This window comes from Bos javanicus, chromosome 5 (assembly GCF_032452875.1).
Source record: "Bos javanicus breed banteng chromosome 5, ARS-OSU_banteng_1.0, whole genome shotgun sequence".
In the NCBI taxonomy this organism is placed as follows: domain Eukaryota; kingdom Metazoa; phylum Chordata; class Mammalia; order Artiodactyla; family Bovidae; genus Bos; species Bos javanicus.
The window spans coordinates 70,586,231-70,601,282 of record NC_083872.1 but is presented as its reverse complement, the minus strand read 5'-3'; the positions used below and the strand labels follow the sequence as shown (position 1 = coordinate 70,601,282).

At 41.4% G+C, this 15,052-nt stretch overlaps 1 protein-coding gene across 8 annotated transcripts in view; it reads right to left on the bottom strand.

Annotated features, from left to right (window-relative positions):
* The window catches only part of RIC8B (RIC8 guanine nucleotide exchange factor B), a 101,326-nt gene extending 90,919 nt beyond the window's left edge, over positions 1-10,407 (bottom strand). For 2 of the 8 annotated variants that reach the window (XR_009736526.1, XM_061417202.1), the window contains exons 1-2: positions 9,482-10,397; positions 793-840 (exon numbers count right to left, since the gene is read on the bottom strand). Coding sequence is in view for 5 of the 8 variants with exons in the window: in XM_061417202.1 (XP_061273186.1) it covers positions 793-840; positions 9,482-9,565 (132 nt within the window). In the remaining 3 variants the exon portion in view is untranslated. Of the gene's footprint in view, positions 1-792; positions 841-9,481 lie in introns of all 8 variants that reach the window. The other 6 variants (XR_009736527.1, XM_061417203.1, XR_009736528.1 and 3 more) reach the window with 5 other exon arrangements.
* Between the last annotated feature and the right edge of the window lie 4,645 nt (positions 10,408-15,052).

The following is a 15,052-nucleotide window of genomic DNA, read 5'->3' as shown; positions in this document are numbered from 1 at the left end:
CAAGGTATGATCAAACCATTACCAGGAAAGCACTGGACTTAAGCTATTTTTCCAGCAGCAATCATGGGTTTACACGGATTCAGTCATGCTCTCTCACCTGGTCTTACTGTTTGTAAGGCCAAGGATAGAAGTACAGGGCCCAGGAAACACTGAGGCAGAACTGGTGAGCTTCTCCTTGAACATCATGTTCCAATCAACTAAGTAAAGCAACCACAAGCTACCCCGACAGGCCAATGTGACATTTCATGATCCGATCTCTGATGCACCCTCTCTTATAATAACTCCTCTAGTGATGAGCCTCTTGATCCCATTTTCCTCTTTACCAGTGAAGTCAGTGACCAAGATGATTGCTGGATACAAAAAAAGCTGCCAGCACAGAGAACAATATGTGGTTGAGGCACAGCAGCATCAATAGCTGTTTCCCCAAAACTTAACCCAAAGCCAAGCCTGGCTTTACAATATTAGCAATTAGCAATTTTTGGCAGCCTGCAATCCTGCCATCAAACAAAGCCAATCTCTGGAGAGGAGAAGATATGGGGGAGGGTCCCCTCTGAACCCCTCCCATTCCCCTGATTTATGCAAGTGTAACGGTTCTATGGGGATGGAGCAGGAGGGTGTTGTGTGTAATTCATACTAAACCTGGCACTTGTCTTTCTTCTCAGAATTCCTAAAAACCAAACATAAGGGAAACTGAATACTAAACCATCAGATGAAATCAAGTCTGCTGTTATAAAGCCGTGAATGAAAATACATACAGACACACACACCACACAAAGTAACACTAAGGCTTACCTTTCTTTTATCTTCATCTGTTGATTCAAATTTGAAAGTAGCCCTATGCTGAAGAGGGAAAAAAGGGAAACAATGTCATTTTAAATGTACAGATTTTTCATTTTGGCTATGTTAAAAAATATCTGATGTCTACAAAAAAAGTTGTCTTCCCAAATCACCTCAATATTCTTACTAAAGAAAAAGAGAAGCAAATAACTATAAAGCAGTACAAAAAGACTAAAGCAAAAATATATACAGAAAAGAACAGAGTACCGAGCCACAAACTGCCCAGGGAAATCTGGAATGCTTTGCACAGAGTATACAGCATTTGAACTGGACCTTGAGGGATGAATAGGAGTTTGCCAGAAGGCAAATGAAAGCATTCTAGGGACGGAAACAAAGGCTCATGTGTGAAATGGTATGATATATTTGTGAAATAAGCAGCTCTGTTGGAATGAAACACAGGACACATGTTAGAGGATGACAGGAGCAGAGAAATATAAGAATGGGAAAGTAGACTGGATAGAGATTTGGAAGGATCTTCCAATGTTGTTGAGGAGCTGGTACTTTATCAAATAGAATAAGAAATCATCAGAGAATCATAGATAGGGAAGGACAGTAATTCTGTAAGAATGAGAGTTTAAACCATGGTTCCACCACTTATTAGTTAAGCAAGTAATAAATTATAACTGTATTTCCCACGTGAAAAGAGGGGTGCCTACTTCACAAAGCTGCTGTGAGGGTTAAAACAGCTAAGGCATATAATGTACCATCTGAGTGCCTGGCACATAGTAAACACTCAGTTAGCATTAGGATGATAATGATGATGATGCCAATGATACTGAGAAAAAAATAACTGAAAGAAAAAGGAGGGTCACGACTCTCCTGCAATTACTGGCAACACTATTTTTTCTCTGTAGCTGAAATAGAGAATGGAGTAAGTTGTCCACTGTCAAGAGAGTGGCAGTACCCCAAAAAATAGAGCATAAAGTTCCTCATTCTCTTCTCAAGTTTTATTCAAGACAGCCAAGTGCGCTTAAGAATCCTCCAAGTTTTCCTTTAAAAAAAAAACCTTTATTGAACATCTCTCTGCCTTTCCTTTGTATTTCTCATTGGCAACACTGACAAACATTTATTGGCAACCCATCAGGAGTTAAGTACAGTAAGTACTAAAGATATTATCATTACAGGTGGTTCTGCATTGACAGCTTTGTAGAAGAACTGATTTTTGAAATTAAATGAGATTGAGAAATGTTGACAAAGAAGCAGTTCTGAAGTACAAGATAGTCAGAGGAAAGACTTAGAGGTAATAGAGAAGGCCATTTGAGGAAACCTAAAGAGAAGCTGCCTCACATATGGTTTGCAAAACAATTAAAATGGATGTCAGATGGTGAGGGCTTGGATTTAAAAATTTATACCTGAACTGACATAAAGATGACAGGCCACCAGGGGAAGACTCTGAAGGAGGTGTAAACAGTAGCTTATTCTGGAAGAATATTTTGAGCAGTAGCTTACAGACCAGATCAAAGGAGAACAAGGCTGAGGACATAAAGCTCTCTGAGAAATGGGCTTCAGTAATCCACGTCTAATATTGCTGGAGGCAGTATAAATTGACACTATCTTCAAAAACGAAAGTGATTTGGCAACACATAATAGCAACCATAAAAATATTCATATCCTTTGACCCAGAACGTCTGCTCCTAGAAATTTATCCTAATGAAATCATCCAGAGGAGAGAAAAATTATATTCACTGCAGTGTTATCAAATGTTAAGGGAAAAAAAAAAGAGACAACCTGAATATCTAACAACAGGAGACTGATTAAGTAAATTACTGTGCATTCATCTGAAATATTATCATACTGCAGTTTTTTTAAAGATGGCTAAAAAGTTCTGTAACAACATGGAAAATTATTTTATGACAATAGCTGTAAAAATAGTAAAATATCAAATTGTATGTCTATGATGACAGTACCTATATCAATGTATGGATGGATGCATTCAAACAAAGGCTTGAGTGTTAAAAATGCAAAAATAAAAACTATACAGGGTTGGTGGAATTTCTGGTGGTTCCTTTGACAAAACTTGTTGATATATTGTTATTATTAAAAGAAAAAAATTGACAGGTAAATGAATTAATGAACAAACAAGGAAAGAAAGAAGAAAAGGAAGGAAGAACAAAAGCTTTAACTTAGAAATTTACAGACCCAAGGTTAAGTAAAAACTAACACTGAATAAAAGATAAAGAATCAGTAGATTGTTCTGTTGGTTATAAACTGAAGCCTAGTAAAGGTTCACTACAAATGAAAATACATAATTGCATTTAGAACTAAGAAAGCTTAATTTTTGCCATCATATGTGAAATATTAATTCCATACATTATCTGGAATAAATGTACCTAGTTGCCAATAGTCCTCCTAAACTTTTTTTTTTTTTTGCATTTGTGGTAAGGAAACAGAAAAAGAAATCATCTTTAGAAAGACCCTCACTAAGTTATGAAAATATTTTTTAAAAGGTTTCTACATAGAATTAAATCTTTTAAGGTGATAATTTAGATTAGTACCAAGGACTAATTTTTCTTTTGCTTTTTAAATGTAAAGTTGATTCTGTGATAAAACTACAATATTAAAAAAGGAAGAAAAGAAGGGAAGAAGGAAGGGAGGAAGAAAAGCTTTCAAAAGCCCTGTCCAACGGGCATGAGGACTTAATTTAATTAGCAAATATACTGGTGTTGTGAGGCAATAAATTGAATTTAGAATATGTCAATCTATTCAGAAACTCAGACCCCTAAGGTTGTTTGGATTCAAAGATGTTGACTTCTCTAAGGCAGGCTTCTCTTATCTAACTTAGATCATACCTAACCTATTCTGTACCGGGCTTCCCTGGTGGCTCAGACAGGACAGAATCTGCCTGCAATGCAGGAGACCTGGGTTCAAATCCTGGGTTGGGAAGATCCCCTAGAGGAAGGCATGGCACTCCACTCCAGTATTCTTGCCTGGAGAAAAGCCATGGACAGAGGAGCCTGGTGGGCTGCAGTCCATGGGGTCGAAAAGCATCGGACATGACTGAGCAACTAAGCACAGCACACCATAACTCTTGTTCTCTCCCCTTTTTAAGGCTGAAAGAGAAGGGAAGGGGATCCAGAATTTCTGGCTGCAAATGTCTTTCTAGAACTGCTGGTCAACAGTCAACACTTCACCTTCTTTGTATGCTTAATTTCCAGATGAACAGGACCAAATACGAACTGAACAGTAAAGCTTTAGAGACCAAGTAAGTTAGTAACAGCTCAGTAACACAGCCAGCTCTTGAGGACTCCCCCTGCCAGTTTCACATCCCATGAATAGGCTAGGCTCAATAGTCAGAAAGCACTGGTTTGCATCCAGTCCCACTGTTTACTGAAAGTGTGACCTTGGTCAAGTTATTCAACTTTACTGCCTGTCAAGAGTTTCCTTATCTTTGTGTATAGCACCTTGCACATTGCAGGTGTTCAATAAGTAGACACTACTGTTGTTACTGCACAGTCTACGGGGAGGCATCCAGCCAAATACTGATCCACTAGACACCTAGGATTTATTTCATAGATTTCCAAAGATATACTCAAACAGTACCAATGCAAAGGAATCAACCTAACTGGAGTGGTGTCTGTGTGTGTGTGTGTATGTGTTGTGCTGTGTTTTAGGAAGAGAGATTATTTCTAGAACTAAACCCCAGTAACTGAGATTATATAATCCAATCTGGAAATAAGAACATATAACAAAGGAACAGCCCACTACACACGCTCATCAAAAATCTGTAGAATGAACCCAAAGAGTCAGAACTCAACCTCAAAGTGTAAAACAAAATGTCCTCTTACATGGTCCAGGATGTTTATATACCCTGTTCAAATGTGGAGGCTGTATTTCTACAACTGTCTCCAAATTAGGTCCCTATCAATTGGATTCTTATGGCAACCCACTCCAGTACTCTTGCCTGGGAAATCCCATGGACGGAGGAGCCTGGTGGGCTACAGTCCATGGGGTCGCAAGGAGTTGGACACGACTGAGAGACTTCACTTTCACTTTTCACTTTCATGCACTGGAGAGGGAAATGGCAACCCACTCCATATTCTTGCCTGGAGAATCCCAGGAATGGGAGCCTGGTGGACTGCCGTCTAAGGGGTCGCACAGAATCAGACACGACTGAGGCGACTTAGCAGCAGCAGCGCATAAACACACCTCACTACTATCAGTGCTGTTTTCCTCTCTTATGAGGACTCATCTCAGAGACCTAACTACCTGTCTGTATCTTAAGTAACTTTTACCTTTCATTTGGCCATAAACTTGTCATACTTACATAATGGAATTCTGTTGGAGCTTGCCAAGGGGTAATCATATGCCCAGGTGGCCTCTATGGCCGCAAACCATCTCTCTAGTCATCATCATAGTTGATGATGATGCTACACCAGTTTCTTCTCCTATTAATTCAGAGTATTGGACCCAATGATCTTTGAGGTTCCTTCTAGTCCAAATATCCTGGATTCAAGGAACTAAGATACTTTTATGCACCTCAAGGCCCAAGATCACTGTTTGTTGTTGATAATCATAATGAAGGCTACCAGTATCTCTATTAAATCTGTTAAAAGAACAAAATACATGGCACTCAATACATTTTAACAGATGAATTGAGAGGAGAGGAAAAAGGCAACCACTCTTCCTATTTTTAAAAAATACTTTCCTACACTGAGTCAACTTGCATTATGCCCTTGAGAAATAGGCAAATTTCCTTTTAAAAGGGATAGATAGATCTTCCTTCTCCCCAAGATGACAACATCAGTGAATAAAAGAAGGTAGCTTGAAAATCAGAATCTCCTTAACACAGTAGAAATTAGATGTTACCTGGAGCCAGATAGGTAAATGTTGCTCTAAACATGGTACAAAGTATTTCGCCAGCCATTAATAAGTGCCATGGGTCAAGGAAAAAGAAAAACTGAAGTATATTCTCTCTTTTTATTTTTAATCAGACTATGTCAACTCCATGCCACAGGGTTAATCTCTGACTTTTTCTGTTTAGAACTAACAGCTATGGGTTTTTCTTCAGTGCCAGGCGGTGTTCTGATTTATACATATAACTTATTTAATCCTGACAACAGTGGATGATGCAGGTACTATTATTATCCATGTTTGGCAGATGAGTGAACTGAGGGACAGTAAAGTTAAGTACCTTGTTCTATACCACATGGATGGTAAATTGGGGATCAGAATTCAGGCAATTTGGCTCTAGAACCTGTGCTCTGGCCACAGGACCTCTCGAGAACCTTGATCATTAGGGAATGCCTCCTAGATGCCTTGCACAGTATTCAGCATTATACCTCAATTAATTTAGACCTCAGAATAACTTAGGTGATGGAACCTAAGTTACAGATAAGGTACATATCTGTACATAGGTACATATCTGTTACCTACGTTACAGATAAGGAAACTGAGACTCAGGTTTAAAATAACTTATCCATAGTCATGAAGCTAATAAATGGTAGATTTGAAGCAAGATTTATCTGATTCCAAATTCAACCTTCTTTCCACAATACTTGAGCTTCCTTTTGAGAACAACAAACTAATCATTCTCTCTCTACATCATTCATTTCCCTTCTTGGTTAGACTCTTTAATGCCTCATAATCACTTCATTCTAAACATTTCTCATCCACTTTTCCAGATAAAGAAAACAAGGAACACAGTAGACCCAGGCACATTTTTAGAATTTCAGATTCCATTTCCCAGAGAGTGGGACAATTAATTTGACCTCCTCATTCTTATTGCCAGACCACTGCAATCATACTTCCCCTTCTTCTTCATCTGCCTCTAAAGTCTCTTCCCTTGAGGGGCAAAGCCCCACTGCCAACATGAAACGCAATTTTCTTTGTTCTTTGGATCTACTGTAATCAGCATTAAACATGAAAACTCTTTTCTGAAGGAATTGGCCAACCCAGTTCATATCAAGCCACAGCATTCTCAAGGCTGGCCCCCAGAATGCCACCCCAAAACTATACACATTGGTCATTACAACTTTAAAACCATTCCCAATGTGAAAGTTCAGAACTTAAGCTCTGATAGCACTTGGAGTAGTGCTATCAGTACTTGCCCAGGAGTAGTAAATGAAACTAACCTGGAGGAAGATCAAGGAAAGGAAGAGATAAACTAGAGGAAGCAAATCTGGAGTTCTAACTACTTTAGTCGTGAAGAGAAGAAGGAATATTGAAGGAGGTGATAAGATCCAGGTAGAGGTTTTTTCCTCCTTCCTTCCCACAGAAGAAAGTTTCTATTTATTGCTGGATACCTGGGATATAATAAGTGCTAAATAAACACTAGGTGATTCAACACAACAGCCAAGTTTTCTGTTGCATTTTGTTCTTTTGAAAATCTGTTTGTAGCTGCCTCAAGTCATTTTTGGAAAGCAATTATAAATCAAGTTGCATGAATATACCGTCAGGCCTCCATATCTGCAGGTTCCACATCCATGAATTCAGTCAACCATGGATCAAAAGTATTTGAAGGAAAAAAAACAAAACTGGAGAAAGTTCCAAAAAGCAAAAGTTGAATTAATGGGCAACTAGCTACATAGTATTTACATTGTATTTACAATTATTTACATAGCATTTACATTGTATTATTAGCAATCCAGAGATGATTCAAAGTATAAGGGAGGATGTGTATAGGTTATTCCCAGGTGGTGCTAGTGGTAAAGAATCTGCCTGCCAACGTAGGAGACACAAGAGACGAAGGTTCGATCCCTGGGTCAGGAAGATCCTCTAGAGTAAGATATGGCAACCTACTTCAGTGTTCTTGCCTGGAAAGTTCCATGGGCAGAGAAGCCTCGTGGGCTACAGTCCTTGGGGCTGCAACAAGTTGGACTTGACTGAGCAACCGAGCACACAAGCACACATGCCATTTTATGGGCTTCTCAGGTGGCTCAGTGGTAAAGAACCTGCATGCCAATGTAGAAGACGCGGGTTCAATCCCTGTTTCGGGAACATCCCCTGGAGAAGAAAATGGCACCCCACCCCAGTATTTGTGCCTGGAAAATCCCATGGACAGAACAGCCTGGTGGGCTATAGTCCATGGGGTCACATGGGGTCACAAAAGAGTTGGACGTGACTTAGCAACTAAGCAACAAGAACATGCCATTTTATATAAGGGACTTGAGCATCCATGAATTTTGGTATCCACGAGGGAGGGAAAGGGTCCAGGAACAAAGCCCCAGCAGATACCACGGGACAACCATAATCTCCAAATATGTACACCTGTGCATAAAGCATATCAGAGACCGAAGAAGCTAAGATATGAATATAACTGAATCCATGCAGCCACCCAAAGAAAACAGCATAGTACTGTAAAAGAGCAATCAGAAAACCTAGATTCAAATCTCAGCCCCATCTCTCAATGACTGTGTGGACTTGGGGCAACAACATTCTAAATTTTCTCATTTGTGAAACAAGGAATATCATCACTTTCCTCACAGGATTGTTGAGAAGATCAAACGGGAGTGAAGTTGCCTGATTTTTGAATATTTTCCACATAGGGCAGAAATGGCATACTGGCAGCTCCATAATGCAAAGCATAGGTTAGTGCAGTGGTGGACACATAGCAAACACAGGAGAAATTATGAATGGAAGCAAAGGAAAGGAAGGAATATGTTATATCTAGGATGTGACATGGTGCTGGGTGTGTTCTCACAGAAGTCAGTCATTTCTATTAAGTAGTCTTCTAAATGGAAGAATAAAGGTGTGGTATGTCACCTTTAGAAGTGAGCTTGTACAATTCCTGGAAGGAAAAGTAATGGAGAGCTAACGGTTCTTGAAGAGACATTCAGAGAAGTGACTGGGATATAAAAGAGGATACCTTTTTAGTGTAGAGTTGTAAAGTGGAAAGAATAATGAATGGTTTGAAGACCTAGGTTGGAATCCCAGCTCAGAAGTATGACCTTGGGCAAGTTACTTAACCGATCTAGAATCTCAATTGCAAAACGCAGATAAAACCTCACTGGACGGCTGTCAAGATTAAATAAGATAAAGGATGGGAAAGCTGATAATGCGATACAAATAACAGGTATTATTAGGAGTTAGTCTCCTCCCAGTAGGTCCATGACCTTGGCGTGATTTCAGTTCCTCGTGCCTCGGTTTTCTCATCTAGAAAATGGGAAGAATGATACTATCTACTCTACAAATATTCTGAGAATCAAGTTAGACCATATATGAAACATCACGCCTTGAAAACTGTACAGTGCTGTACGTCTATAAAGAACTGCCATCGTGGCCGCTACGTCTTAGGCATGTCAAAGGCCGTGTTTATGCAAAGAAACACGTATTTTTATGCTATGCAGGTGAGGAAGCCTCGCGTGCATTTCTGCATCCAAGAGTGGGGCACAGGGCACAGACGGACATTCACCGATTCCGGGGGTGTGACTTGCACGCTTGGGAAGAGGACCGTGGGACAAGCTGCTGGGCCGGAATCAGAGTGGTGGGAGCCAGGGTGGGGGCAGGGGGGATACAGGATGCACGGATGGAAAAGGCTGGGGGCACAAACACGCATGCCCAAGCCGGAAACGTTTTCGGGGGAGAGCAATGCGCATCCCCGGCGTCGCGGGGGGGGGGGGGGGGCGGTTGGGAGGGATGCGATATGCAAGCCCGGGGGGGCGGCCCAAGGGTGCTATACCGCACGCCCGGGGCCAGGGCTCTTTACCTTATCGCTGTAATCCCTCAGGACCCGCTCGATAGCCCCCGCCTCGCCGGCCCGGACGATGTAGAGGGCGCGCTCCTCATCCATGGCCGCAGGTGCGGGGGAGCCGCGGCCGCTCTGCGCGCCCAAGCCGCTGCCTCCAGGTAAACGCCTCGCGCCCCCGCTCGCTCGCTTCTTCCCAGCTTCCTTCCTTCCCTCCTTCCCTCCCTCCCTCTGCCTCCAGCCCGCCAGCCTCCGCCCGGGCAGGCCCGACGTCACCGCCCCTCAACTTTCACCCCGCGACGTCACCGGTCCCCCAGCAACCGGCGCCTAGCCGCCACCTCTGACAAGGCCCAGTACGCGGTAGAGGCCTGGCGGACGGCCTGACGTTGGGGGTCAGGCCCGAGACCCTGCTTGCTCCCCTGACTCTCCCTCCCTCGGAGAAGAGTCCAGCCTTTTAAGTGGGCTTTCACAGACAGAGCTGTTCTTCTCTCCTGACCCTCCTCTATGAATCATTCTCCTCAGCTGACGAGAGCGACCCGGCTCTTCCCCGCCCCTCTAAGAGCAACCAGCTAAATGGACTACAATTCCCTTCGTGCGACGGGGTCATTCCACTCTTCCATCTAATCTACTGGAGTGCCGAATGGCATGTCGGGACTCGTAGTCATCCAGCGGGAAAGACTTCCCGCCAAAGGCATGCTGGGAACTGTGGTCCTGCAAAGGCCGGAAACGGGAGTCCAGCGGCCGCCTGAGGCCAGCGGCCCTGAGACCGTTAAGGGGAGGGTCCAAACGTCGGCTCTGCCTCCTTTTTGTTCCTTACCGAGCTGACTGTCCTGCTCGAGCCCTGGCTGGTCGGACTGGTTGACAGCCGCGGAAACTGACACCCCTTGGTGGCAACTGTCATGCACCGTTTTAATTCCCTCTTTTCTCGTTTAGCGGTTTCGGTCTCTTTGAAATTCTCTCCTTCCTTCCTTGTTTGCGGTCATGCTGTGTATTCAGCTACAATAATGTGGGAAATGGTAGACAGCTCTCGGATACAAGGGGACTCGGCGGGGTTTTTTGCCTTCATAATAATAATAATAGCCGCCGTGTATCGCGTGTTAGGGACTCAAGACTCAGTGTTAGGTGATTTCTCACGGCACTGAGATTTTTGTGGAACCATAGGAATCCAAATAGATTAAGTAATTTGTCCAAAGTCACATAGCCAGTAAGTGGGGAATTCGATATTTGTATCTACGTCTTTCCCCAAAGGCAGGTCCTCTACGACCAATAGTAAATGTAATAATATGGATATACTAGTAATGGTAATGATGATGATGATGGAATCTCACATTTGCTAAGTGTTCGCTACATGCAGACATTCTGTCACATACTTTACCTATGTTATCTCAGCTTCTCACAAACCAAGTCAACAGATATTAGAGAATCTATGTTGTGCCAGACACTGTTCAATACAGTACAGGACAGTTCAGTGTGTCTACAGTGGACCCAAAATGAAGTCCCTACTATTGTGGAGCTTCCATTTTAGTCGTTAACCTTACCCTCAGTTGCTTCAGTCATACCCTACTCTTGGTGACCCTATGAACTGTAGCCCACCAGGTTTCTCTGTCCATGAGATATTCAGGAAATGATACTGGAGTGAGGTGCCATGCCCTTCTCCAGGGGAGCTACCCCACCCAGGGATCAAACCCACATCTCCTGCCTCTCCTGCATTGCAGGCAAATTCTTTACTCCTGAGCCACTGGGGAAGCCTTAAGCTTGTGAGGGAGGTACTATTCTTAAGGTGAGGAATCTGAGTCTTGAAGAGGTTAATAGGTTAATTTACTGAGATGGCAGAATTTGAAAATTGAATTTGAACTAGGATCCTATCTATGCTCTTTCTACACTCCCAAACTATTTGCTAGAGTGTGGATGAATTCTCTAAGTAACTTTCAGTTTTCCATTCCAAGCTACCTTTACCAGAATCATCTTCCATGCCAGCCCTGCTTACCTCTCCCTCTCGAGCTGTGCTGAAGAATTAGAAGGGGCAAAAATTTATTCATCTAATAATTATTGAGTTTCTTCTATGTGTCAGATGTTGTGCTAGGATCTGAGAACTTAGAAATAAGAAGTATGGAATCTGAGCTCATGGAGCTTTTGGTCTTTTGGTGGATCATACATTTCATGCAGCAAACCTTTATTGAGCATATTTGTTGAGCCAGATATTGGGGTAAGTGCTGTGTCCATAATAAAGTCAGATTTTGGTCTGTCTCTTTAAAAAGCATCTTCTTAGGCCACGGTTTAGTAAGCTATATTCCTCATTTAATAGTAATATCTTGCAGTTATCTTTAATTGTTTACAAAGCATTCTACTGTACACCATCTCAGTGGATCATTGAGCGAGGTATTCCCATTTACATATAGGAAATCAGGCTCGGATTAGTTAAATAACAACAACTGAGACTCAAACTGAGAACTGTAACATAAAATATTTGGTTGCCTACTCTCTGTCCAGTACTGTACTACATGGTTTTTTGGTAACCATATATTTATTTTTGGAGCAACGGCTCCTGGATAGGATACTAGCTAGCATAAAGTATCTGAGTAGAGACATTTATTTTAAAGAGGGTCTTATACACATGTGTTTGAAATGTCTGTTTACCAGAAATAGGCTTATGTTTTTAGGCTTCAACCCTCTACTTCTAAAAAGAGATTTTAAAAATGTGAAACCACATGAATTAATGGCTTGGGAAATTGCACTTTAGTAATTTTAATTAAGCACTAATATGCTGATTTTATAAATCAAAAGGATCTTTGACTCTAATTCAAGTCATCCTTTGACCACTGACTAGACTCTGGTCCCAGAAAAATTAAGTGACTTGTCCAAAGTCAATAGTTAAAAGCAGACTCTGGGACTAGAGCCTAGACTAGCTAAATTCTGGATCACTACATCACTTTACCTCCCTGAATATTTAGTTATGTGATACTTTCAGTGACTAGAGTTTCTAGTTCAGCAGTAACTCCAGTTCCTGTTGATTCTTGCCTGGCTTGGTGCCAAGGAATTGGGATTTAGAGTCTGGGTAATCAAAGCAACAAATATTTATTCACAAGTCACTGCTCTAAGATATAATAATATAATTCTGTATTTATGTTTGGATAGTGCTGTACTGTTCTCAAAATATCTCCACATAGATCATCTGACTTAATCCTTGTAATAGCTGGAAAATGCAAGGTCAGTAGGACAGGCACTATCTTCCTTTTTATAAAGAAAAGGGAAGTTCAGTGTATGGATTAGCTTGCTCATAAGCAATAAGTGCTCATAAGTGGTATAGTTAAGAGCTAGAAATGCTCTGGGCTCTGATAGCATAAAATGCTATGACCGTATGGGTCAGGGCCAATGAAAAACCCTGCAAATAGATACTAGTCATTTATTTTGGACTTTGATATATCCTGTGCTGGCATTTCCTCTGCCATAACAATGGACTGGTCGGAATGTGCCAAATTAAAGGTCTTATAGAAGTACCTGGTGGTAACAGCTTTTAGAATCCAAGTCTTTCACATGTAATATTTTTTATACATTTTCTTTAGAAGAAATTTAAAAACTAAACAGCTTGGCCTACTCACTACAGCTCCACAATTGGACTTCAGAGAATTTCACTAATTCGAGATACAAAGTGTCATTCAACAACCACCACGCCACCATGTGAGGCTACTCTCTCAATGTCATCTGGTGTCCTAAACTGTAAAATAAAGGAACTGATCCAGATAGAGTCTTGGTTCTCTCTCAGTTCTAACATTCTATGATCTAAGGACAACAAAAGCATATTTGAACATGCTCATTCTTTAGACAAATTTATTAATGAGTGAGGTTTTACATATAAATATGTGCAAATCAAATTACAATATGATGTATGCAAATCATGGCTTGGGCATACCTGCAAGGATTCTGATTTAGTTGATCTGTGGTGAGGCCTGGGTACTGGTAGTTTTAAAAGCTTCCTGGTTGATAATCACTGGACCAATATTCTGATAGAATATCAACCACTAAACGAATATAATTTTTTTGTAGACTATCAACCTTATAAGCCTGTGACTCATTAATTAGTCTTTGAGAAATCAGAATAATCTAGGAGGTTAAAAGTTACCTTAAATTCATTTTCTATTAAGAATGAAGTTTCTTTTTTGTAGCAAAGTTATTTGACATGGTTTGTACCTTTAACAAATAATTTGGGGCTCACTGGAGCATAGCATTGTCTTCAGTCAGTTCAGTCATTCAGTCGTGTCTGACTCTTTGCAGTCCCATGGACTGTGGCATGCCAGGCTTTCCTGTCTATCACCAACTCCCGGAGCTTACTCAAACTCATGTCCAATGAGTCAGTGATGCTATCCAATCATCTCATCCTCTGTTGTCCCCTTCTCCCACATTGAATCTTTCCCAGCATTGGGGTCTTTTCCAATGACTCAGTTATTCACATCAGGTGGCCAAAGTATTGGAGTTTCAGCTTCAGCATCAGTCCTTCCAATGAATACTCAGGACTGATTTCCTTTAGGATGGACTGGTTGGATCTCCTTGCAGTCCAAGGGACTCTCAAGAGTCTTCTCCAACACCACAGCTCAGAAACATCAATTCTTTAGCACTCAACTATAGAGTCCAACTCTCACATCCATACATGACTACTGGAAAAACCATAGCCTTAACTAGACAGACCTTTGTTGGCAAAGTAATGTCTCTGCTTTTTAATCTGCTATCTAGGTTGGTCATAACTTTCCTTCCAAGGAGTAAGCGTCTTTTAATTTCATGGCTGCAGTCACCATCTGCAGTGATTTTGTAGCCCAAGAAAATAAAGTCTGTCACTGTTTCTACTGTTTCCCCATCTACTTGACATGAAGTGGTAAGAATGGATGCCATGATCTTAGTTTTCTGAATGTTGAGTTTTAAGCCAACTTTTTCACTCTCCTCTTCCACTTTCATCAAGAGACTCTCTAGTTCTTCTTTGCTTTCTGTCATAAGTGTGGTGTTATTTGCATATCTGAGGTGATTGATAATTCTCCCAGCAATCTTGATTCCAGCTTGTGCTTCATCCAGCCCGGCATTTTGAATAACGTACTCTGCATATAAGTTAAATAAGCAAGGTGACAGTATACAGTCTTGACGTACTCCTTCCAATTTGGAACCAGTCTGTTGTTCCTTGTCCAGTTCTAACTGTTGCTTCTTGAGCTGCATACAGATTTCTCAGGAGGCAGGTCAGGTGGTCTGGTATTCCTATATCTTTAAGACTTTTCCACAGTTTGTTGTGAAAAACCACAGTCACAGGAAACTAACCAAACTGATCACATGGACCACAGCTTTTTCTAACTCAATGAAACTATGAGCCATGCCATGTAGGGCCACCCAAGACAGATGGGTCACGGTGGAGAGATCTGACAAAACGTGGTCCACTGGAGAAGGGAATGGCAAACCACTTCAGTATTCTTGCCTTGAGAACCCCAGAATAGTATGAAAAGCATTGTCTTAGGTACCATAAAAAATAAAAACAAGTAGAATCAATTGATCCTGTTCTTTGGGAATATAAGAAGCATCCAGGCAGTTGGCAGATCTTTTCTACTGTTAGGAAGG